This window comes from Sinohyriopsis cumingii, chromosome 1 (assembly GCF_028554795.1).
Source record: "Sinohyriopsis cumingii isolate HCF-2022 chromosome 1, ASM2855479v2, whole genome shotgun sequence".
Taxonomy (NCBI): Eukaryota; Metazoa; Mollusca; class Bivalvia; order Unionida; family Unionidae; genus Sinohyriopsis; species Sinohyriopsis cumingii.
The window spans coordinates 73,879,911-73,906,522 of record NC_142961.1 but is presented as its reverse complement, the minus strand read 5'-3'; the positions used below and the strand labels follow the sequence as shown (position 1 = coordinate 73,906,522).

At 33.9% G+C, this 26,612-nt stretch overlaps 1 protein-coding gene across 2 annotated transcripts in view; it reads left to right on the top strand.

Annotated features, from left to right (window-relative positions):
- The window catches only part of LOC149807123 (uncharacterized), a 122,042-nt gene that overhangs the window by 83,255 nt on the left and 12,175 nt on the right, over positions 1-26,612 (top strand). For both annotated transcript variants that reach the window (XM_089962343.1, XM_089962352.1), the window contains exons 3-7: positions 2,359-3,920; positions 7,865-8,026; positions 10,670-10,780; positions 21,028-21,178; positions 25,953-26,055. In XM_089962343.1, the coding sequence (XP_089818469.1) occupies positions 2,359-3,920; positions 7,865-8,026; positions 10,670-10,780; positions 21,028-21,178; positions 25,953-26,055 (2,089 nt within the window). The remainder of the gene's footprint in view (positions 1-2,358; positions 3,921-7,864; positions 8,027-10,669; positions 10,781-21,027; positions 21,179-25,952; positions 26,056-26,612) is intronic.

The window sequence follows — 26,612 nt, the reverse complement described above, 5'->3', positions numbered from 1 at the left end:
ACTTCTTAAAAAAAAAAAAGACTTATCTCAGTGATGGGGTTAGGGGCGAGATGAAGGGCGAGGTAGGGTATATATGCCTGAGCAAATTGCTTACCATTGCTCAAGTTCTTTTAAGTTCTGCATACTCCAGCTGCACTGAAATGTCTTTTAGACACAGCGATCATTTACAAAATTAAATATCTTTCAAGCACAGTTAGCCACTTACATAATGATGAAAAGAAATGGGTCTTTGTTCTTCAGAAAATAAGCAAAACAGCTGATCCCTGTCCCTATTTCCCCCCAAAGAAAACCCCACAATAAACTGTCATACACGTGTCCCAGACATAGTTTTTTCATTTTATCTATTAACACAAAAGTATGTGCTACTTTTAAGTCATTCTACAAAACAGTTTAAAGCACAACACATTTAGACAGGACTTCAGTAACCTGCCAGTTATTCTACTTTGGCACTGATAGAGACAATCAATAAATCAATGTCTTTACATACCTGAATTTTCATGGAAAAGAGGTTATTGATCTTCTGTACTGGCTTGTACCTGACATGCTGAAATTGACATGTTACTTGAGTTTCTGTATGTACTTAGAGCAATCCAGATGTAAGAATTGCAGTAATGATTAGAAAAAAATACTACATTGCTAGTAGATCAAGCCAGATTTATCAAACCATAACTTGATTGCCAAAATTTCATAGACTCTGCAAGCCTGGTTGTCTTAAGATGTCCCACACATGAAAGTATATAGGGTATCTGACATACTTGGGCTAACTGTAATTAATTGTAATGGTTTGTAATAGCTGTATGGTTTACAGCTAGAAACACTTTGCTGAATTTTTTAATTAACACACAATCAAAATGGGAGTTCACTGGACCATTTTACTGGTTTCAGCAATTTTTAATTAGAATCTTGTCGGTGCCAACATAGACTTGATGTAACAGCTCTGTTCGTGGTCATTAAATACTGTAAAAGAAATAGAACTAATATCGGTCTTAATAGGTATTACTGTACAAATAGAACTTGTCAGTTGTTATTGCATCTTTGTAGTCCCTGAGAAAATCATGAATACTTGTTTGCTGATTTTTTGTTTAAATCTGGTAGCCAGAGAAGAATGTTAGTTCCATTCAGTAGAAAACAGTACTTGTGTAGCTCATGTTACTGTAATGTGCTTTCTCACCCTTAGGTTACTGCTGCACTGTGAATAGGACACATGCAGGTGGTTCTTCCAGTTTGATGGGGCTGTAATAATTTTTTCATGAACTGGCACCGCAACAGGAGCACTATTTTTGGACATTTTGTGTAGGAAAACAAAGCTAATGTGTTATATATCAGGATTAAAAAATGTTCATTGACTAAAAACTCAATTCATTTCATTCCAATGAACTGTTATTCCAAGAAAATGCAGCAGAGCCAATGCTTAATTTTAGCCTACCTTGTCTTTATTAGTGCTACACCCCTACAATCAAAGGTCATTATTTAATTCATTTTATGCTTTGCAGTGTTTAACTAAAAAACATCCCAATTCTTCCATCCTGTTTACATCCTAGCCTACTTAGAAGGTCCTTCCTGATTAGTGTAATTGGAAGTAGAAATAAATGTGTTTATTTTATGGTAAACTCTGCCATATTAATGACTATACTGTTTGTTGTGATATGCAGTCCTGAAGGGTTTACCTTTGTATACATTATACATGAGTGCAGGATTTAAATGAATGGAATATCCCAGTGAAGCCTAGCCTATAGTGCTAATAAGTTAAATTATTGATGCCTCAACTATGAGAGTGCTAGCTGGCTGGCTATCACCACTCCAAGGTTACTCCTCAAAGCCAGTGACTTTCACTCAGAAGTGGGTTTCTAGTGCTTCACAGTGATAAAAGGTCAAGAAGCAGATTTTAAGAACAGTTATTTTATTTTGTTAAAATATAGAGAATCACACTAATATCAAGTTTGTATCATCTCATTATAGTACCTATTATTTGGTATCATAAATGGAAAGAATTTTTTTATATTATTGTTTGATGATGCCATATGCATGCATGTATGTATATACGTACGTACGTACGTATGTATGTCAGCGAAATACTGGTTATACATTACTAATTAAGCTAATATTTGAGATTTAAAAAGATTAAAAGTGAACAATTAAAGATAATAAATTGCAAAACAGACTTCAGTTAGAGAAGGGGGTTAATGTTTTGTGTCATGATCACTTTTGTCTGAATTAATTTTGTGCATAATAATGTTTACAATGGTTACTGGAGACTACTGCAAGCTGCATAGAGTTTATTACACTGGTTTCTTTTTTATTATGAAAATTCTAACTTGAAACAAGTAGTTCTTATGCATTATTTCTTCTTTTTTTCAGATTTAAACAGTCCCCAGCTGTTTGGAGTGGGAATGACTCCAAGACAAAGACAGAGTTTTGGTCACAACAATGCCAGTTCCTTTGCAAACCCAAATTCTAAACTGAACTTACCAAATAGCAGACTTGAGAATGCAACTCCAACACCAAGTGAAGTGTCCAGCATTAATTCAACACCAAGAAATGTCCATACACCATTGTCCATGGTGTCTGGCACTACTGGGAGAGAAAGGAATATACAGACCCCTGTTAGCAATGCTGATAAAGTGTTTCTTGAACCATATCCAGTTAAGCAGGAATGGAATCCCTATAAACCACTGCCTCACGTTGGAAGCAGTGGCTCTATTGCTGGAAATGACCTTGATCAGCAGTCACAATGCTCGCAGCAGGTGCCCCCTTCAAGTGCATCTACACGCTACCAAACAAGCCATGCTTCAACTTCACTTTCACCCCATCTTGCCATGGAAACTTCACCAACTGGGTCCACTGGCCTTGGCTCAACATACACCAGTCCAAGACACTCTGCTCATCTACATTCCAGGACGAATAACAAGAGGGCATTGTCTTTGTCACCAGTCTCTGGTGAATTTGATTTTAATTACTTAATAAGAACATCTCCAACCTCTTTGGTGGCATTCATCAATGGTCAGTCCAGAAGTTCTTCTACAGCTGGGTCCCCTCAACCTTTATTAAATCAACAACATGGTCACTTTGGTCACTTGATTGCACGCAATGCTGGCAGCCACAGCTGCAATGGCAGTCCATATTCAGGCTCTGCCTCATCCAATCAGAGAGCATGTAACTTTACCACTAACAGAAATCCTGGTATGAAGCAAGAGCCAGGCTTTGAGAGTGACATGCAGGATTACTTCCAGGACATTGTCAGCAACCAGATTGTGATGCAGCAGAATGATATCCCATACTGGGAACAGAGGGCGTTCCAGGATATCCAGCAATTTGGTGTCCCACGCTTCACTATACGCCCTGAAAATATGGTCCAGCCTCCAGGTGTTAATGGAAATGTATCAGGGCCAGTAAATAGCAGTATGAATGGACACTTTATGAGTAACGTGAATAGTACTACTAATGTACACCCGCCACCACCATATAATCAGGCCATGAACCAACAGCATTTGGGTACACAACAAACAACGCAACAGAGTCAGCAAGAGCAGAACTTCCAGCCTAATGTGCCTCAACCACTCTCACAACACAATAATATTAACAACATCAACAACATTAACAACATGAATAACCTAAACAGCAACTTGTATTCCCAGAACAGTAATGTTAGTGATAATATTAATGATATCCCAGAGGATGGTGAATTTGATGAAAATGGGGAGAAGCAAAATATTTGTCGATGGATTGACTGTAATGCACTGTTCAAAGAGCAAGATGAACTTGTTCGTCACATAGAAAAAGTTCACATTGATCAAAGAAAGGGTGAGGACTTTACATGTTTCTGGTCAGGATGCCAGAGACGATTTAAGCCATTTAATGCCCGATATAAATTGTTGATACATATGCGCGTCCATTCTGGAGAGAAACCAAACAAGTGCACTGTAAGTATACTTCGTATTTTTAGTATTGTTTATCCTCCCAAAACCTTTTGTGTTGGGAACCATGAAATACTTTGGTTTCCTAATGGGATTTGCAGTGTGAATGCATAAAGCTTAAAGTTGAAATGTAATTCCTTTAATTTCCCTAAATGCTGTCAAATTTGCAGGAAGACAGTTAATGAAAATTGACATTGTAAGACAAGTTGAGCTTTTCATAATCACCGAAAATTACGTATTTTAGAAAAGGGTGAAAATAGGCATTTGCAGGCAGTATTTCCACTTATTTATCATCCTCCTTTAAAAAAGAAGAAACTTTTGCTGGAAATTGATTCCATGATCAAGTTTCCAAAAACAGCTGTGTGTCAAGTCTTAATGTTATAAATCATTGGGTGCAGAATTTTTAATTTGAAACTAACGAGTATAGTTGCTTATAAGTCAAATCCAACTGAAAAGAAGATAGATCCAGGTCTGCCATCACTTAATGTGCTGGTAGATTAGGGTCAGTCATGTTCTAATGATTGCTCCTAACAAATTGCATAGACCCAAATCTGCAGACATATTATGTGATGGTATATCTGTGTCTGTGCAGTTAGCAATTGGACCCAACTCACAATTTAGCATATATAGCAGTACAGTAATTAGTATTGTTATATTGACACAGTACTGGTATAACAACACCATGAAAGATGGGTTACTTTGACCTGATTCAGAGCTGAATGTCATAATTTCATATATACACCAAGCATAGATTTTTTAAAAAGTAATTTCAATATATAATTTCAATTCATATTGCCAATATAAAGATTTGTTTTATGTTTTTTCTCAAAATACTTTAAAATTAATATTCACAAGACATTTGGAATTTATGCATGTCCACTGTGTGTCATTCAGTACTTGTTTCTAAGTTTTTAAAAAATATTATTTCCTTAATGTCTTGTCCTGAAGGGTTTATTTTTCTTTTATTCAAAAAGCAAGATATTGTAAATGTTTTATTAAAGGCCAGTGACTTTTCTCCTGACAGCAAAGGTGAACAAACCTATAGTTTTTGGATCCAACTTTATAAGTATAAGTATGTAAATACAAGTATGTCATTGTCACAAGCTGTTATTTTGTAAATGCTTGTTTAGAAATACAGTTACATTCATGTATTCTTTATTCCCATTGGCAGATTTCACATATGTTATTCTTGGTTTTTTTTTAAAAAAAGAAACTTTAACATGAGCTGTAGAATGTGTTCTGAGATGTTTTCATTTCACAGGACTTTAAAGCTGTCTCTGTCAGTGTTTCAGCTTTCTGGGTAGGAACAAAGAAAGGTTTGTCTCAAGTCACTGTCAGCAAAGGACATTTTGCCTCTATTTATCAAAATCTGATGTAAATGTAGTTAATTGTGACCTATATTTGCTTAGATATCCCCTTGGTATACAGGACTGGAAGAGAAAGACATATATATATATATTTCAGTTAAAGAATTACACAATACAAAAATTGGATTACAAAATGTTCTTTATCCTACATGAATTTCAAATGGCCTTTGTTCTACATGAATTGCAGTAGTTTCGTTCACACTTTAGTTAATCTTATTAACTTGGAAAGTCTATGGGACTAACTTAAAGCTAACAAAAAGTACTGAAGTTGGACATTTTCATTATTTGCTGGATTGGTGCTAGAAATTTCCTAGTTGTTGCCAAATTATGCACTGAAAAATACTGGCGTACATAAATCTAGTATATCAGAAATGGGTGCAGTGTGGAAATTTTCATTCCAAATCTGACACTCACTGTACTTTAATCATTAATGTTTATCTTGTATTTTCTTTCATAGGTACCCACTTTATTTGCAGGTTCTATTGAATTATACATTTCTGCATATGTTATGTGAATAAATTTGATTCCTAACCTAATATATACCCTTGAAAAAACATTTCATTAGCGAATGTCAGCAACTTCAGTCTGAAACTATACAGTATCACAAGCCATCATGGGCCTTTAAATTATCAAGCACCAAACCTGTATACAGTATCACAGGCCCTTAAATTATCAAGCACCAAAACCTCTAAGCAATATCATAATTTCCTAAATTATCAAGAACCAAATCTGTATGCAATATCACAAGCCCCTAAATTATCAAGAACCAAATCTGTATGCAATATCACAAGCCTCTAAATTATCAAGAACCAAATCTGTATGCAGTATCACAAGCCCCTAATTATCAAGCATCAAATCTGTATACACTATCACAAACCCCTAAATTATCAAGCACCAAATCTGTATCCAGTATCACAAGCCCCTAAATTATCAAGCACCCAATCTATACGCAGTATCATGTCCCTAAATTATCAAGGACCCAATCTGTATACAGTATCACAAGCCCCTAAATTATCAAGCACCAAGTCTGTATGCAGTATCACATATCCCTAAATTATCAAGCACAGAGTCTGTATGCAGTACCACATATCCCTAAATTATCAAGCACCAAATCTGTATGCAGTACTACATATCCTTAAATTATCAAGTTCCCAATCTGTATGCAGTATCACAAGTTCCTAAATTATCAAGCACCCAATCTGTACACAGTATCACAAGTTCCTTAATTATCAAGCACCATATCTATTGTTTATACTTAAATATTTGTCATCATAAAAAAAATTTGATCACCAATGGCACCAGGTTGCTTGCACAGTCATAGTTTTGAGTGACAAAAAGTAAAAGTCCAGTCGTTTTCTTTGACACAAAATTGAGCAACTTCCATTATCCTCACAAACTTGTCCACATGAATGATATTTAGAAGATTATGGAGAAAATGACATGACTAAATTGTGCAAGAAATACATGAAATATTTTGGTTTCATTATCTAAAAAACATTTTTGTTCTGCTCCCCACCATAGATATGGTGTTGACATAATAGAGCTATTAATGTCCATCCATACCATCCTGTTACATTGCATCATATGCAGTTGAATCACATTCATCACAAATTTTGTTTTAATTCAGTAACCTTTCAGAGGACTTTTGGGCTGAAACAAAATTTCATTTCAGAGTAATGACTTTTTGGTAGGCTTATTTTACTGAAACCAAAATTTTGTTTTGAAGCTTTAAATCAAGAAAGTTTTGGGCTGTTTTGATTTTGACTTTTTTCCAGCAAAACATTATGGAAGGTATAACCCCTGCTTGACCTAAAACTTTGCCATTCCGTTTTTACTGACTAAATTTTCAAAGGCTTTATTGTTGAAAACCAAATTTTGTACAAGAATTTACAGTAAGAAGATCTAGGTAAAGTCGATTTTTACCATTTACTAGCACTTATGGACATTGACTTGGAACATTGCACTTCAATTTCTACTCAGTAACTTTTGATCAGAGGCATGACTTTATTAAAACCTAGGTCAGAATCAATTTTTGTTGCATCTGCCTTGGCAGACAAATGATGTAGCTTCAGTGTCCATATGTGTGTGTGTGTGTGTGTGTGTAATCCTTTCTTACCCTAGAATAGGTCCAGTTTAATGTTGTTAGGTTCATTTCAGTGTTTCTTTACTTTCTAGCTAAGTCATTGTTGGCACACTAAAAAAGGAGTCACTTCTTACCATTTTCTAGCAAAACTCTATATCCTTATTTTCTCACATTGACTTAGAATTGTACCCTTCAGTTTGCTTGACATTCGTGTTTTCTGTATCATATGTACAAATTTGATTGCTTTGTATCTGTACAGTTGTATCATAACAATTTGAACATTTGAGTCTTTTTTGCAAACTTGAAACATTAATGATATGTGGTATGGTACTTGAGAGTTGCTGTCAGGTCAGGAGGTTGTAAATTTAACTTGCAATATATTGTTAGCTGTCTGGTTATATGTAAATTCTTTGAAAGCAAATTGATACTTTCCACAGTAATGCCATAATATTTAATGCCGATGTTATTTTAATTTGTATTTCATCTTATCTCTTCTCCAGTTTGAAGGTTGCAACAAAGCATTCTCACGATTGGAGAATCTGAAGATACATTTACGCTCGCACACTGGGGAGCGGCCATACATTTGCCAGCATGCAGGGTGTACAAAGGCTTTCAGCAATTCCTCAGATCGGGCCAAACACCAGAGAACACATCTGGATACTGTACGTCAGAGTTCTTTATACCTTTAAATCAGAAATGTTTTGCTAGGGATCAGTTTGGTCCATGCTTTCCTAAAGCATTTTGGTACATAACCTGCCTGTCTGTTGTGAATTCTCATACATGGGTACGTGGGTGGGGTGGGGAGGGGTGGATTGAGAAATGCGATGTGATGGGACACCAAAATTGTTTACATGCTTGTCAGCATATAGTGATAAGGTGTAGTTTATTGTTAAAGCAGTCCTATGGATGAAATCCCCAAGAAACTTTTCCATGGCTTTTATCAATTGTTATTATGTTTACTTCAGAAGAAATGCATATAGTTCCATAAATCATTCCTGTTTAATAATCATAAGGCATAATGTTTATGGTGACTACCTAGTAGAAATAGGTGGGTTGTTTTTTTTGTTTTCTTTTCTTCCCAAGTATTAAATTGAATACACTATACTTTTCATGTGTGTTTTACCTTGAAAATGGTGGTAAATGTTTCTTTTGTTAGATAAAATTTGGACACAGGTTCTGAAATTGTATAAACATTTGAAGCATTGTATAAAGTATTCAAGAACTGTTTGTAGGTTTGTCAATAAGACATATATTTATAGGCAGTGAGTATTCAATGCATGATTGTGTTTCGCCCGGTCAAAAAGCTTCAGTTGTAGTCTGCTCGAGTATTTTGCTGTGTCAAATTCACGTTTTATGAATTAATCTGTATCCAAGATTGGGGATCAAATTCTCTTTTTGTATATTGGATTTGATCTTAATTTGAGATAGTTTTGGCTGAAAATTAGTCATTTGTATAAGAACCATATTTTATTCATTTAGAATGTATAGATTCAATAACAGATCAAAATTAACTTTTGATAGGTTCAGTGCATGAAGATGGCAAGATAAAGCAATTAATTGCAGATGATGATTTGAACAAATTTTGGAATGTTGTTGATGTGACTTACTGCACTTTGATTCTTAGACACCAAGGTTGATGTTAGTGCATGATACATATTATAATGTTAACAAAATAATTGTTTTCACACTTCTTACAATGTCTTAAATTTAACGTTTCTTTTAATTTGTGCTTGAGCCTGAATGTGGTTTTTGAGTGCCTTTTGTCTTAATGTGGAAGAGTGTGACGAAAAACTCATGAAAGAAATTGCCTAAAATCTGAACATTTTTCTAAGAGGTGTGGAAAAGTATGTGAAACTTTTTGTTTAGCTCTGCTGACCAAGTGACCATATGGAATGACAATGCATCTGCCATGTGTTGTCCATTGTTTGTCTGTTGAAAATTTCTACTTTAATAAAAACTCATAAGAAAATTGCCAAGAATCTAAATATTTTTACAAGAGGAGAGGAAAAAATAGATGAAACATATTTTTAAATGAATACAGTAAGTCATCAATTTTTTGTTTACTTGGCTAAGTGAACATTAGCAATGCCCTGCATCTGATCTGTGTTGTCCATTGTCCATCTGTTGATAGAGTCCATTTTAAACTTTTTTTAACGAGAAAAAAAAGTGCCAAAGCAATTTTAACCAAATTTGGCACAGAGTGGCATGAATAGCTTTGTACAATGATGTTGAACCACCTCAAATATGACTGCTGTTACTAAAATTGCAAGAAATAACTAAATGACTTCTCACAACTGATGAACCGAATTGGATCAAACTTAACAAAAAGCATCTGGTAGGAAGACCTTTCAAGTTTGCATAAAAAATGGCAATCCACCTGTAAATATGGCCACCATTACTAGAATAGAAAATCCATCATTACTAACAAATGATGTATATGATACAGGTGAAGAGAATTTGTTCAGACTTGACAGAAATCATCTTGGCATGAAGGTCTTTAAAATTTGCACAAAATGATGCCAATCTACAATCATATATGACCACCATAATAATACTAATAGAACAGTTTCTAAATGATGACTTCCCCAAGGTCGTTCGATACAATTTTACTAAGCTTGATGGAAAGTATCATGGCATGAAGGACATGTAAATATAGCCAGTTACCAAAAATAGGATAACCTTAAATGACATCTCAAAAAAAAAAAAAGTGCTGAGCAGAATGTGATCTAACATAGAGGGCCAGAATCAAGGGCTGGGAGAAGTCATGTGGACACTTCTGGGATAAATCCAGGGGACAAATGGTGACCATATGAAAGAGAAGTCCATTTTGGATGCAGAGAAAGTGACCCTTTATTATAAAGTTCGTCCAGGAAAGAAGAAACTCATTTTGAGAATTAATAGGCATTGCAGCAACTGTGTGCTCAAAACCTTTCTTTCCCCAGTAATGTTTTAATGTGCGTGAATTTGCATTCACAAAGTGACATATGTCAAGTACCAGATGAGCAATGTAAGGCCCACTTGCCCCAGTCCTAGACATCACTATAAACTGTCACACTGCAGACATCGTTACAGCATGACTGAAAAGTTGTTAAAGCTACGTTAAAAATCCAGATCACACACACTTTCAAATTGAAGATTAATCCTGACTCTAGCTTGCATGAAACATATAATAATAATAATAATAATATCACTGCAATGATGAATAGTTGACGTGATGAAGATACTTAACTTGATTACTTGCTTGTGTCAATAAATTTGTCCAGTAAGATGTACATATTTTTGATTTAAAAAAAATCTGTTTACAGAAGCCTTATGCTTGTCAAGTGCCAGGATGTAACAAGCGTTACACAGATCCAAGTTCGTTAAGAAAACATGTCAAGAATCACAATCAGAAAGATCCACAGCAGAAGAAAAAGGTAATTTTTATTTCTACTTTTAACCCAGTTCACTCTATAAATTTACAGTTGATGTCACATGCCTGAACATGTGTCACAAAAGTCACAGTTACTGACTGCCAAACATCCTGACATGGATGTGTTTATAAAAACAATTTCCAGTAAATCTTGTGAAAAATAAATCTGAGAGACTCTTGTTGACATCACATTATGTCCATTGTTGACACCACAACATATGACCGTAGCATGTAACAATAAATGGTTGTGCTTTATGCTTATGGTAACCTATCACCATGGGACAGTTTAGACAGTTAATTTTTGTGGAGGTGATTAAAAGGTGGAGGCAGAGACAAACAATTACCATTGCACAGATGGCTGACAATAGCCATGTGATTTTGTGCTGTGAATCCTTTAACACTGTTGTGTGAGAGCCTGGTTGGCTAACTTTTATAAGTAAAGTATGACATGAAGCAGCCCAATTTTGGTTGTGGAAAAAAAAAACTTATTACAGAAATACTGTCTTTAATGAGAATGTTTAGGCAGCCTGTATCAAAGATGACTTTCTAATTCATGATTACCTGTAACATTTTTTTTACATCAGGTCCACTCCATATATAAAATGCAAAACACAATTTATTGTAGTGGTATGAGTAATGTGTAATCATGTTATATGATGGTGCTATATTTTGTTTGAACGTGTGTTTTATTTTATTCTTATTTGAATTTCCAATCATTTCCCTTAGGGTTATATGCATATATGGCATATTCTCATTATGTTATGTCCCTTTTCTGGATTGCATGTACTGACCCCCACTCCCATGAGACCTCACAACAGATTTGAGTTTCAAAAACCTCCCAACAGGTTGGCAGGCATGTCATATAGACAGTCTAACATATAATAAACTGTGTTTCACTTTTGAGGATGCTGTTAGTTCTGCAGAAGACAAAGTATTTAGATTTTGATCCAGAATACATGTAGTTATTTTATGAGATTTTTTTGTTACACACTTTCATAGTACCTATCACCCAGATTGTAAAATAAAGAGTGATTTCTTTAATTGGAATGCTTGTTATTAGTTAAGTATTTGAAAACAGTGTTTTAAAGTATTGTGTGTTGTTGTGATTGAACTAGGGTAGACTTCAGAAAACAATTCTCCAATAAAAGACTAGTAAGGTTTGACATGATGAATTAACCTAACTTAAATTTCAGGCATAAAATTGTACAGCTAATTTTGGATACTATCTAGATTTGCCTTAGAAAACTTGCAAGTTCTGATTGTGTCTTTGTGTGAAAGCTACATGAGGTAATTTTGAAATGTGCTAGTGCCTTTTCAAAACTACTCAAATGCATATAAACATGACATTGAGGTTGCTCAATTGATCTCTTTTTGTTTTCTTTTCTTAAAGATCTCTTTTGTGAAGGGGCAATTCTCTAGCTGAAAGGAAATTGGCAGAACAATGCCCATTTCAATAGTGAAGGTAGATTAAGTTGGTACGCTTGATCAATGTTTTGCGAACAATCATTGCAAGAGAATAGCCCTGTTAATTATCAGAATTGTGGTGATGACTCAGCAGACAGCTTTTTTGAGGGTCTTGCTTTGCTAATATTTGCAAATGATGTGGCCTTAAATTGAGATTTGTATGTCTGCCATTAGGCGGAGCATATATTATGATGTTAACCATATGTCTCTCTGTTCCCTGATTTGATTCTGCACAATAGCAGCGTGATCTACAATTGCCACACCATGTAAATAACCTGCATTTGGATAAGAAAAAAGCCTGTTTGTTTTGGGATGAAAGGTCAAGGATAGTTTGACTGAAAGAAGAAAAATGATTTCTTGCAGTAACATTAGTTATACATCACAGACCAGGACCAGAGTTTGTGGGATTGCATGAACTTGTATTAGGAAGAAATTATGCAAGTTTGAGGTCAAAGGTCAAGGCCCTTTTAAGAAAAGAAAATGGGTCTCTGCACAACAAATGTCAATTCCAGACCAAAGCTTGTGAATCACTTACACTTTTGTTAAGACAGGGAGAAGCCTATTGATTTTATGGTCAGACTGTCAAAAGGTCAAAGTTATTATACCTCAGAGAAAATGGGTTTTGCACAATAACTTTTTTTTTTTAAAGAAAGTTCCTTGACCAAACTTTGTGTACAGTTTTCACTTTGGCTAATATAGAAACCTATTGATTTGGAATCTAAAGGTCACGGTTCTAGGTTAGTCACAAAAACTGGTTTTTGCACCATTTCAGAATTCATACCTTGCCAAAGGTCAAGGTCATTGAGATCTTTTGGTCAGTAATCTCTGGAGATGACTGTTCTGCTAGTGCATATATAGCGGACTGTTAAACACAGGGTTGGCATATAATGTGTTGTTCAGAGTACTTGTTTTGTATTGTATTTAATTTATAATTCATATTGTACAAGTCAATATGCTAGTTCAGGCTATAGCAGAAGGGTCTTTAATTTCAGTCCACACAAGTGCTTCAGCCTAATAAATCAAATGTCAGGATATTTAAAAGTTTGTGTCAAATTTCAACATGATTGTGCTCCTTTTTTTGCAAACCAAGAGTAGAAAAGATTGTTGTTGATAATTTGTTCTATGGCAGACCTGGTACGGAAGATTGCTGGACACATTATCTGTAAGACGTGATTGAAAACTGATAATATTTGCTGAATGTGATATTATCCACAAAAATTACAATTTATCATGGTTATCATCAGTGCCTGTCAGATAATCTGTAGTTTGGATTACTAGATTAATGAGCAGAGATTAACATTTATGCAGGGTAAACATGACAGGCAGCCAGGTTTCTATAAATAGTCAACTGTTGGCACTCCTAAACCTGAATAGTACTGTTTATTAAGGTGACCCTACTGGATTTAAATTCCAAATAGATATAGTTTACTAGAATTATCAATAGATGGGCCAGATATATTCATTGATGAGAACAAAAATCTCTTTCCTGCCATAGAACTTGTCAGGAAAATAATGGAAACAGGTATCTACAAATGTATTCACATTGGTCATGATGCAACACTTGTTACAGTTACTACAATGTTTGTGTGATTGGCAAAAGCAAGACTGTTAGCACAACACTATCAGTCATGCAGTCTTTTCTGCAAACACTGTACACTAAACTCTTGAAATGTTTTTGAATTATATGTGAAAACATGTAGATTCTGTTTGACCATTTAATTTTTTTGGTAAAATCTTTTTAGATTCCAGTACACACATTAGTTGAGAAATGCTATTAGTTTAAGGTAATTTTAGATGTCAGCGTAAATTTGTTTTTATTATGCCCTCACTTCAGCAGTAGTGGTTGTATAGAAGTCCTCTTCACCACCTAACTATGGTCAAAGACCAAATGAAATGTGGTGTGGTCCTTCATCCATTTTCCATCTATCAACACATCTTGTGAACACTAGGGGTTTCATTTATGATCAGATAAATTTCAGTTGGACATGGAATGCAAGTTGTTTTATCAAGATCTCAAATAAGTTTAATTATGAGTGACTTCCATACATGTTAATGACCTGGTTTTACATCTCATTGGTTAAGCTTGTAAACACTCTAGAGGCTGTATTTCTGAGGAAATTTGGTATATATGTTTATATCATCAAAATGTCCAATGAATTTGATTATGAGTTGCATTTACTTAGTGAAGTGATCTTGTGTATTGGCTGATCTTGCTAACACTCAAGAGACCACACATTCACACATTGGATCTGATTTGAATCTGACCTGTTATCTATGTTTGTATCATCAAAATCTTAGACCAGTTCAGTAATGAGCAACATCCATAAATATTAATGAGGTGATACTATATTTGATTGGCTGGAATAGTGAACACTCCAGAGTGGCCATGTTTCTGCACAAATTTGTTGTAATACCTCCTACATAGGCTTACATCATCAAGATGAGTTTGATTGTGAGTAACATCCATGCATACTAATGAGGTGATACTACATCTGATTGGCTGACCTATTTACCACTCAAGAGGCTTTTTTTCTGATTAGGATTTTTTAATCAGATTTATTACATTACATTAATACATATATTTATACTTCTTGTATAATGGCAAGAGATTCATTTACAAGAATTTCATATTGAAAGCATATATACACACACACACACACACACACACACACACACACACATACACATACACATATGGTACAGGCATGCAGTTACCTTGGCTGCCAGAAGACAATTGTATTTATTGCAAAATATTAATAAGTTGTTACAATCTTTTGAATAAAGATATTTTTTAACATTATTCCTCTTTTTGACTTCTAGCTGGGTACAGTGTATTATATAATCTTGTGAATGCAACTAGTCTCAAAGTTTTACATGTCTTGGCCATCATTTGACGATGTGCATGTCAGCAAGTCACTTAGCTCTTGCAAGTTTTGTCTGATTTATTGCCCACATTGCCTTGCAACTGAATACAATGTAAGACAGAACCTTGTCACTGTGGTAGACAGTACCTTTTCAATGCAACTTGTCTTTCAGTTCTTTTTATGAGTACCTGTGGACTTGGTATGTATGTTATGATCTAAATATTGACAAATCTTCGTGGTCCCATAATTTGTGTAAAAATATTGTCTTTTTGAGTTGAGTTGGATGCAATTTATGACAGGTTTATATGACTGCAATTAATCTTGCAGTTATCATTGGATTGCAGTGAAACTTAGTACACATTATAGTCATCATCAGAAGTTGTACATTTTGACTAATCATTATACTTAACACTGTTTTATGATGAGATGAGAACTTTTTTGTAGCAATAGATTTGTCTTCATCTTAGTAGTGTTGGGTGGGATGCTGGAGATGTGCAATATATTCATGTTTGCAAATTGCTTACCATTCCTTTATTTTTAATTTTTTAATTCAGTGTTGGAGGAATAGTCCAGTATCATCAGCTTCATATTTTATCATGTTTTGTTGTAGTTTGGAGAATAATTTTTGGTATAGATACTACGACTTTGCCAATTTAAAAACATGTTATATTTTAACTGCTTCATAGAAGAATGAAATTTACTTTGATAGTGTTTGGGATAGTTATTATTTTGATATGGGAATATCTTGTGTGCCAGTATCCTGTATATTTTAAATCTGTAGTTACTATAAATAGTGATAACTTTATTACTTTAATAAGGAGAGAGCACATTTTTGTTTGGAGTTCAGCACCCTTGTATCCTCTGAACTATCCTAGTCATCTCCATGATAATAGTATCATAGTAATCTTCATCATTATGTTTTAATTATCATCATAGTCTGTCCTCATCATCTCCATGATAATAGTATCATAGTAATCTCCATCATTATGTTTTAATTATCATTATGGTCTGTCCTCATCATCTCCATGATAACAGCATCCTAGTAATCTCCATTATATTTTAATTAACATCATGGTCTGTCCTCATTATCTCCATGATAACATCATCATAGAAATCTCCATTATGTTTTAATTATCATTATGATCTGTCCTCATCATCTCCATGATAATAGTATCATAGTAATCTCCATCATTATGTTTAAATTATCATCATAGTCTGTCCTCATCATCTCCATGATAACAGCATCCTAGTGATCTCCATGATCATTTTAAAATTTTCTCTTGGCATATCAGTAATCTCCATGATTATGTTTTAAATATTCTCTTGGCCTATCAGTCATCTCCATGATAATGTTTTAAATATCCTCTTGGCCTATCAGTCATCTCCATGATTATGTTTTAAATATCCTCTTGGCCTATCAGTCATCTCCATGATCATGGTATCCTAGTCATCTCCGTGATCATGTTTTAAATATCCTTTTGGCCTAAATCTGATTCCGTCAGTTTCATTATCATTGTTTTGAAATGATTCTGGTTTCGCATTCAAGTAAGAACAAGGTTTGAGATCTGCAAAATGGGCATATGTGAGGTAACAGGTAATTATTTATTTCAGACAGTTCACTTTCTGCACTCTTTGTTCACTTCAGGTTTCTAAATTTGGCATTTTAATCAGTGAAGTCAAAGCCTTACTTAAGACTATTGATAGCCCTATACATGAAAATATATTCACTAGGTTCAACATTGTATTCTTAAGCCTACTTACCAGGATACCAAGGAATCGTGATATTGAATGTTTGATTCCTATTTCATATTGACTGATTTATCACTGTGTCCTAAAGCAGGCCTGTTTGATAAAAACAAATAGAAATTCATTTCATTTGATAAGTGTATTTACTCTACCTTTTCCACTGAAAGACTAAGAGGGGTGAAGAAACTTGCTGGCAATCCACCATTAAGCATGATATGACTAGCTACCACATGTGTTCGCTTACAAGTTGAGCCTAACCACAAACAACTTAGACCTTGTTTATTCTATTGATAAAAATATATTTTTTAAAAAAACACATAGCTTTAGATCTTCCTTATGCAGTGGCAAACACTTTTTGTAGTTGGACTTGTAAACAAGTGTTGATGGTGATTTAGCTTATTTTAAATGGCCAAGCCCTAATTTGGGGATTTGGTTTTTATAAACTTGGAGAATAAAGCTAAACATGCTTTCCTACTTTATTGATTTACTATGTATACTCAGTTTTAAGTAGAGTCCTATTGCAAACTGCACAGAGCCAGATCTGTCGTCACATGATATGCTAGCAGATCTGGATCTGTGCAGTTTATTAGGAGTAATCAGTAAGAAAATGAAAAGTAATTTATTTCTATAAACAACTCCCCCCACCCCAAAATTCATAAATGTGTTACAGCAGTGAAATAATGTACTGCTTATAACTTTGTGTTTATAAAAGAATTTCCAAAAGAATGATTAGGTCTTGTTTGTTTTAAATTGTCGCATTTCTTATTTTAAATGATTTGTGTGCATTTCTTATATTTCCTTTAAACTTCCATTGAATACTCCATATGATATCGAAGTTTAGAAGATACTGCAGAAAATATATTAAATTTAGAAAGAAATGAACAAAGAAAAAAAAAAAGTAAAGTGTACAAGACTTGTCTTTATAGAGATTATTGACTTTGTGCTCATAAAGTTGGAAAGCTGGGTCATGCTGTCCAGAATTAGTCCATATTGTCAAGCAGACCTGTCAACAGCTCATCATCAAACACAATATAGGTTGTACTGCTTGGCCTGTCTAGTCATACATTTAGGCAGGTCCTCTGTCACTTTATGAAAAGATATTTTCTCTTTTGTTTTAGTCAGCTCCATGGCATTGTTTCTCCTGTAATTGAGACATCATTTCAATTGGGTTTTTTTTGTTGTTGTTATCAAGATTTGCTCCAGTGGAGTTCTTTAACTTGGGGAATCATTTTGGAGTAGTTCCAACCAAGTTTACTGCACTTAAATTCTTTTGGTTATGTTTAGTTTCATGGTTAAATTCTCATCTCTTGATATCAAGTGCTTTTGGAGAGAACAAATACATTTCTGTACGCTTTCAAGAAAAAAAAAACGGTTTGATGAGTATATATACATGCAAAGTAATTTTCTTTTTTGAGAAGTGTATAACTTTAATTTGTACAAAATTGTTGTTTAAATATTTTGATCATTGAATGCATTATCATGACTGTTGTAGGATCAGATGAGACATCTGTCTAGTCCTCGATGCCTATGTATCTATCATGTAGATTCTGTTGCTCTGACAATCAAAGTATTATCTAAATATAAATTCTGAACTTGGCAAAACTTAAGTAAGCTTGAAGTCTCTTGTTTGAATTTAACGTACATTTGTAAATATCACGATTCTGTAAAGTTTTCTTTTCATAGTGTGCAAGTACTAAAGCCAATCATTGAACAGTCAACTATTGGCACTGTTATGATGTCATCATGATAGAAGTATTGATTATATTCTTAGTAATTTGATTTGATTAAAGTCATATTGGTATAGAATAAAAGCACCATTATGTTTTGTCAGTGATTTCCTAATAACTCAGACAATTACAAGATTGTTTTCCAACAGATAAAGTCTGTTTGATTTTCTTGTTGACACGTTCAGTTTTATGTTAAAATATGGGCTATCGACTTTGCCTTTCAGTATGCCCATTGAGTCTAGAGACGATAATTATGGAGGTATTTCCGATAGCCCCAATCAAATAGATTGTTCATTGTGTGAAACACACACTGTTGCTAGTTACAAGAGCTTGATTGATAACCTGTTATTTCAAATACACTAGCTGTGGAGACATGTTCAGGTGGTTTAATTGAGCATGAAATTTGATATGAAAATGTTGTTTACTGGAACGTTTTTTTGGATTTTCAAATTAATTTTAAGTGTTTACTATATCACAGCAAGTGTAAGGTCAGGAGTTTCATTTTTTTTATTCATCCCCAAGATTTCTCAAATTGATAGTTTCTTAGGTAACTGATACAGTGAATTACCTCCATTTGTATGATTTTGGAGAGGGGTGTTGTGCGTAATGTCCATTATTAATTTAATTCAAATGGTAACATTAATTCAGTTACCAGTTATTGCAAAATTTTTGTTACTGTAATTTGATTCATGAAATTTTTTAAAATATGTTTAAATGATATTTATAGGTGTTTATTTTAAAGAATGTGAAATGATTCAACTTGCTTTATTCAGTGATGTGTTTGCTTCGCTGATCTTGCTGACAAAGATAGATAAATTGACAAATCAATCCATCCATTCATAAATAAATTTTTCCATTGATAAATTCATCCTTCTATTAATCATTCTTTTCATTGCTGCAGATCAGGACAAGATTTTCTCATACCATGAAAGAAAGATATATGTCTGTAAAATACAGAATTGTGATAATTGATTCTGCACTTAACAAAGCCTTTAATCTTACTCAACATGAGGCTTTAAACACAGCAGAATATAAAATAGAGAGAGATGTAATTCCTTTCACAATACAATATAATCCTTCATTACCTAATATAGGTCGTATAATTAATAAATATTATAGTCTCCTAAATTTATCCAATAAAACTAGCGTCAAATCAATTTTCAAAATTAAACCAGTTCTCACTTATAGAAGACCCAAGAATTTGCAAGATTTTTTAATCAGAACTAAACAGACAGAAAGCAAAAAAGTACACTTTTCGTCATCTAAATGTAACAGACACTGGTGTTCTCAATGTGCAAACATAAGAGAAAGTACTTCTTTCAGTAGTGCTAATACAAAAGAGGTATTTTCTCTACGCGATAACACTAACTGCATATCAACTGATGTGATTTATTTAATAACCTGTAAAAACTGTAGCATGCAATATGTTGGACAAACACTACAACAAGTTTCTAAAAGAATGAATAATCATCGCTTTCATATAAAAAATTATAGAGATCCTCAGTTTTCCTCTAATGTTTCAACACACTTTAACACCAATAATCACTCTCTACTTGATTTTTCTTTCATGCCAATAGATATTGTGCATGGTGACATGAATAGACTCATTAAAGAAACTTATTGGATTCATAAGTTAGATACTCTGTATCCTAATGGACTTAATGCTAATGCACTGTATAAAATTGTATAATTTAAATTGATATATTGTATATCCTTTATAACAATATAATTATATGTATGACTGTTTGTCTCTAGTTTATTTTAATATTTTGTAAAATACAGAGAAACTTCAGATCTCCTTAAAACTGAATCATGTTTTTGGTTCATTTTTTTTTTCTTCATTACTGCAATTTATCAGCTTAGATTTGTAGATCAAAGCCTCAGTACTCTGAGAATTGAAAGAAACTTTGGTCCCAATGTCAGTTTTGCAATAAATAAACCTTACACAAGTGAAACTTAGTTAAAGCGTGCAGTCAGCGTAAAACAATACAATGGAAAATATGGCTCATGAGTAATACAATAAAATCCTAATTATTACAAAATCTGTTTTAAAAATTGAAAGGAAACTATGCCATGTTACAATATTCAAAAACTTGTAGATGAGAAGAAAAACCTGATCATATCTTGTTTTCAAGTAAATGCAGAGTTCTTTTGTAAACAGAAAACCCCTTAGTACTGAAATTTTTTTTGAACCCCAGGAAACTTTGATCTTAATAGCTTCAGTAGACTTCTTTTTGCAGCCAAGTTACAATCTTTAAACAGGAGACTTGATACTTTTTTTTTTGTTTAAATTGTAATTTGACATTAAACTTATATTTTGATTTTTTTTTCATACCTGGATTTAAAAAACAAAACTTGTAAACTGACTTTTAATTTTTGAGATATGAGATATTTTATGTTTCCAGGTTGAAAAATGTGTGTATTAACATGAAACTGTTGATCACTTACAGTTAAAACGAGAGATCGATGCCAGTCCAGGACAGGGGCAAGGAATGCTTGGGACTTGTCTTACAATTTCACAGCTACGTGTTGAGAATGGCAAGGAAAATATGGAAAATGGAATGGCCCAGCCATTACAGACTGGCTCAGAACTTTATCCAAGTAAGTTGCATACCTAACTTGTTCAGTCTGGACCTCAATTTTGACCTGATGTTCATTGTTTGTTTCAATTGTAAATAAAAATTCCTTTATTAAAAAAACATTAAAAAATAAAGAAATTACAGGAGCATATGGGATTGTACATATCCATCCTTATATCTGTCCATCCATCTTTCTTAGCTTAGGGGCCATATATTTCAGAGCATTTCCTTAAAAACTGGCTCAGCTATTTCCAATATTATATTTATTTGCATCATGTATAATTAGGGCATTTAAAAAAAAGTTTTTAAAAAAATCTGTTTTGAATGTTGTCATTTTTTCAAATGGCCATCTTAATGTTCATATTCGCACCCGAGAGGATTACATTCCGTGGCAAATTATGTGATATCTAATTCTTTTGCCAGATCATCCATGTTCATTGATTCAAATGACTGAAGATTCACTTTTACCATGTAATAACACTATATATATATATATATATATATATATATATATATATATATATATATATATATATATCCCTGATTACTCCTGATAAACTGCATAGACCCAGATCTGCTGGTGTTTTATGCAAAGGTGGCTCTCTCTGGTACCCCTCAGATTACCTTGTATACTTGCTTATAAATCTGGTGCATCTGCAGACTGCATTGATCCTGATCTCAGTTACATAATGCACCAGCAGATCTGGGTCTGTGCAGTTTCTTATTAGTGATCCATAGAACAAAGAACATTGACCCAGATCTGACAATTTATTATATGATGGCAATTCAGGGTCTGTAATGTTTGCAGTTGGAGCTGACTTATAAGCAAGTACGTATGGTATCCTTTCTCAGACAATACAAATCTAAGAGAATGTGTAGAATTCTGTACTTGTTGTCAGCCTATCTTCCAGTTATTGATCTTGTAATATTGATCAATATCTGTATCTGCTGCCCTTTTTTTGTTGTTTTTAACCAAGTTAATAAGGGTCACATTGGTAAATATACGTTAAAACTTTGTTGATTCTTGATCGTATCTTGACTTGTTAACCTCCTCTTTTGACCATAAAGTTACATAATAATATTTGTTGGCTTAATAATATTAATTTTCTGTATAATTTCGATGAATCCATTATATCAGGGATGTAATAACTCTTGTCAGTTTTATCACATTGCATGCATTCGGGTTAAATAAAGGTCCCAATACACAAGAGCAAGAAGTGCCATTTGGATCAGTCATAATGCGCTTTTTGGCATATCTGCAGTACAAATGTAACATTATATCTGGCTATGAAAACCATAGAGAAAGAGTAGAATTGTTCTATATATAATATGTAACAGACATTGAATGGCAAATGAGACAGGCCCGATTTGTGTTCATTAGCATTACAATCTTGTGATCTGAGACAGCTGCTCAACTAACAAAATAACACAGCTTGTTTTTCTTTTTTTTACTATGACGTCAAACTTAACCCGTATTTTTACCTGTTTAAATAGCAATCCAGCTCCACAGAACAATACACAATCCTTAAGAACAAAGAAAATTTACTTTTCAGGTTGTACGCTCGGTCAGGTTTCTTAAATTTGTACATTAAGCAATTTAAGTGGAACTATCTATACATCTTCAATTAAAGGGCTATTGTTCTTTGTGTATTAGATTTATTGACATCATTGTATGACTTATTTACATATTTGTATGGTAATGACCTGTCAGTATTGGACAAAGACAGTTTGATATTCTATCTTAGTATTATTTATATGTCTGGAATAATATATGCATGCGTTATTATGATTGCAGGATTGCTTTGTATTCAAAACCCAAGAGCAACACAATTTTTTGGGTGAAATTACAAAGAGTATAATTAAGGGACAATATCTGTACAGCAGGAAAAAATAAGGAAAATGGAGATCAATAACATAATGTTGATATTAATTAGCATCATAACACCTCACATAACTTGTATGTCATATGGTGACATAACACATTTCAATATCACAGAGGACTGGTAATGAACACCTTTGCAGCTACAGAGTATATCTGATTCTCATAGGCATGTTCATTAGGTGTGAAACTTGTTCCATTGGCTGCAATCAGACCTCATGTAACTTGCATCGTAAAGTTCCTTTTAAGATGATCTAAGTGTGTTATTTCAATTTTGGCATCAGAAGCAAGGGTAGTAGAAGTCTGCTCTTATTTATCTCTCAAAATTTGCTGCTTTACAATTCTTTGGATGAACCCATCTGTTCGGTAAAGAAGTTTTGCCCAGTTGATCTTGTAATGTATCATACATTAATGTGCATGTGTCTTAAGTACAACTATGTTAAATAGATGGCCCAGATGTTAACTAAGATCTATTCCCTAAAGTGAACTAACAGAGATGGCCCAAATGTGAACTAAGATGGATTCCCTAAATGTGAACTAATAGAGCTGGCCCAAATATGAACTAACAGAGCTGGCCTAAATGTTAACTTAAATGGATTCTCTTAATGTGAAATAAAAGGGCTGGCCCACATGTAAACTAACAGGTATGGCCCAAATGTTGACTAAGATGGATTCCCTAAATGTGAACTAACAGAGATGGTCCAAATGTGAACTAACAGAGATGGCCTAAATGTTAACTTAAATGGATTCTCTTAATGTGAAATAACAGAGCTGGCCCAAATGTGAACTAACAGAGATGGCCCAAATGTTAACTAACATTGATTCTCTAAATGTGAACTAACAGAGATGGTCCAAATGTGAACTAACAGAGATGGCCTAAATGTTAACTTAAATGGATTCTCTTAATGTGAAATAATAGAGCTGGCCCAAATGTGAACTAACAGATGGCCCAAATGTTAACTAAGATGGATTCTCTAAATGTGAACTAACAGAGATGGTCCAGATGTTAACTAAGAGAGATGGCCCAAAATTTGAAGAAAGAGAGATGGCCCAATTTGTTAACTAAGAGAGATGGCACAAACTGTAAACTAAGAAGTGTTAGTATTAACTTGAAACCTGTAAACCTAATGCCTTCTGGGTATAAACATCTGTCACATCTTAACTCTTCCAGCATGCATCCAGGATTTCTTGTTAGGGTTATAATTTATATGGTGGTGGAATTTCAAATTAAATTTATTTGTTATCATATGCCCAGCATATCGGTGTCATTTCTCTAATACACAAGTCATCAACTCCCTTAATTGAAATTTTGACTTTGCACATCTCAGTGGTTAGCAGCTGCTGAATGGTGTAGAAGTTGCTCTCTTCCCCACTCTGTGACTTTTTGGTTAGAAAAGGTCCACAGAGTGATCACACTCTTATAACTCGACACCATCTGCACTGAAAATCTGGCCTTAAAAAAGGGGTGGCTTCCCTTGAGAGGGACAGAGTACATGTAATTAGAACATATTTTGGTGCTGAATAAGGTGGCCAGTCTTTAGAGGAGCCTCTTGAGAGAAAGACCACTATATTAGAAAGTGACTTATGGATATGAAGTTACTTTTAATTATAGCCTTATTGTGGGAAAAGTGAATGCCCAGTATAGATCTATCATTGCTGAAGGCAATCGACTGTTTTCTAGGTAGAGGGTTTCATGTTTTGATTGATTGTTTGCCATTAAAAATTACAAGGTTGGTGAGCATAGTTAAATAATGGTTAAAAATTAGAAATATTCACAATGTGATCATGAGGTCTTGATATACCAGTTTGTATGAGCAGTCAATTAACAGCAGTAATTGCATTTCTTTGGTGAAAGCTTTTTGTATCTGTATTTTTGATGGTTGATTGGAATTATCCAGATTTATTAACTGCTAATACAAGTGCATTTCTTTATTTGTTTGAACAGAGAGCAGGGAACGGATATGAATGTAGAGAAAACTGGAATCAAACTGTAGACAAATTATTTAAGTTACTGTTTGACCAAACAATATTTTAAAAACACGTGTATTTGGAATAATAATCTAACTATAAATGTTTGAAACTTTTAATTTGACTAGGAGAAAAACACTTTGTAAATATGTTTACTTTACATTTGAAATCAGAAAATAGATTTTCTTAAGACAGCCCATTATCTGAGGCATCATGCTGCAGACATGTAGCATAATGTTCCACCCAGTCACATTATCCTGACACCAGTCCTAACACTAATCTCTTAATGCTGAGCATCGAGCGAGGCAATTATTAATACAATTTTTATAATATAAGTCTTTAATATGACTCAGCAGGAGTTTGAACCCGCATCCAAGGCGGATGCTCTAACCACTTTGTCCACAGGAGCAGTCTCTTCAAATTGTTAATTAATTTCTTTTATTGTCATATATACAGAATGTCAGTATTTATAATTCATTATCAGTGTCGTTAAGTGATTGTTTGTGACATGTACCAGAAAAAGTGTTTGATTCACTCCCATATGTATGACCCCTAAGGACAGGTTATAATATGGAAGACAATCTTTTTTCCAGTCTGGGGACATTTTCACTATTTTTAATTCTTTTTTTTTCTTTTTTTCATGAAAAGGACTATGTAAATGTCAGGTTTCTGGGGGTTGGGATAATGACTCTTGTAACACCTAATTGGCTAAATTTTTCCAGTGTAATGGGAGCAAAGTTCCTTTCCCAAGGATGCAGCATGGTAGCCGATACAAGCTTGCCTGTGCAGGTATTGAACTTTAAACCCTTGGATTACAAAACCAAAGCTCTATCAACTAAGCTACCACTACTCTCTGTTTCAGGTTTGTGGTGTTTCATACAGATCACAGACTATTTAGCTTTCCATCTTTTATTTTATTGTGAGAATAATCCAACATTTATTTTTCCAGACTTCAGTCTTGGATTGAGTGGAACAGCAAACGCTGCTCCAGCCGTGGAAAGCATGCAGAACAGTCCGATAAGCATGCCGGAAACAGACAGTTCCAAAGAAAAGTATGTGGATACATTATTCATTATGTTGTGTTGCCAGTTTGCTTTCAAGTATGGTCCAGCTGCAAAGAACAAAACGCTGATCTGCTGTTGCATGCTATACAACAGATCAGGGTTTGTGTTGTTTATTCTACTAATTACTAGTAACAAACTGCATAGACCAATAACTGCGGACACATTATACTATGGCAGATCTGGGCCTGTGCAATTTGCAGTTGGACCTGACTTATGGTACGTTGTAGTTTTTATTCTCTATTTTATTTACACAGCAAAAACGTCACTCAGTCTGCAGAAAATGGTTCAGCAATGTATGACATTTTTGTTCCAATTAGTGACTTATTAAGAGCAAATTTATTCGTTGTTTTATATCATTTTAAGTTAAATACTGTACTGCTTTTAATGATTACATCATGCATTTATTTGCATTCATAAATATTGCGATTTGTAAGTGATATCATTACTTAGATGTATGTAAAGTTGCTGTGGTACTGTGAAAAGCAAATGTAGGCAGCTCTATGTTTCTGATATAGTATGCATTATTTATGAACTTGACCAAATAT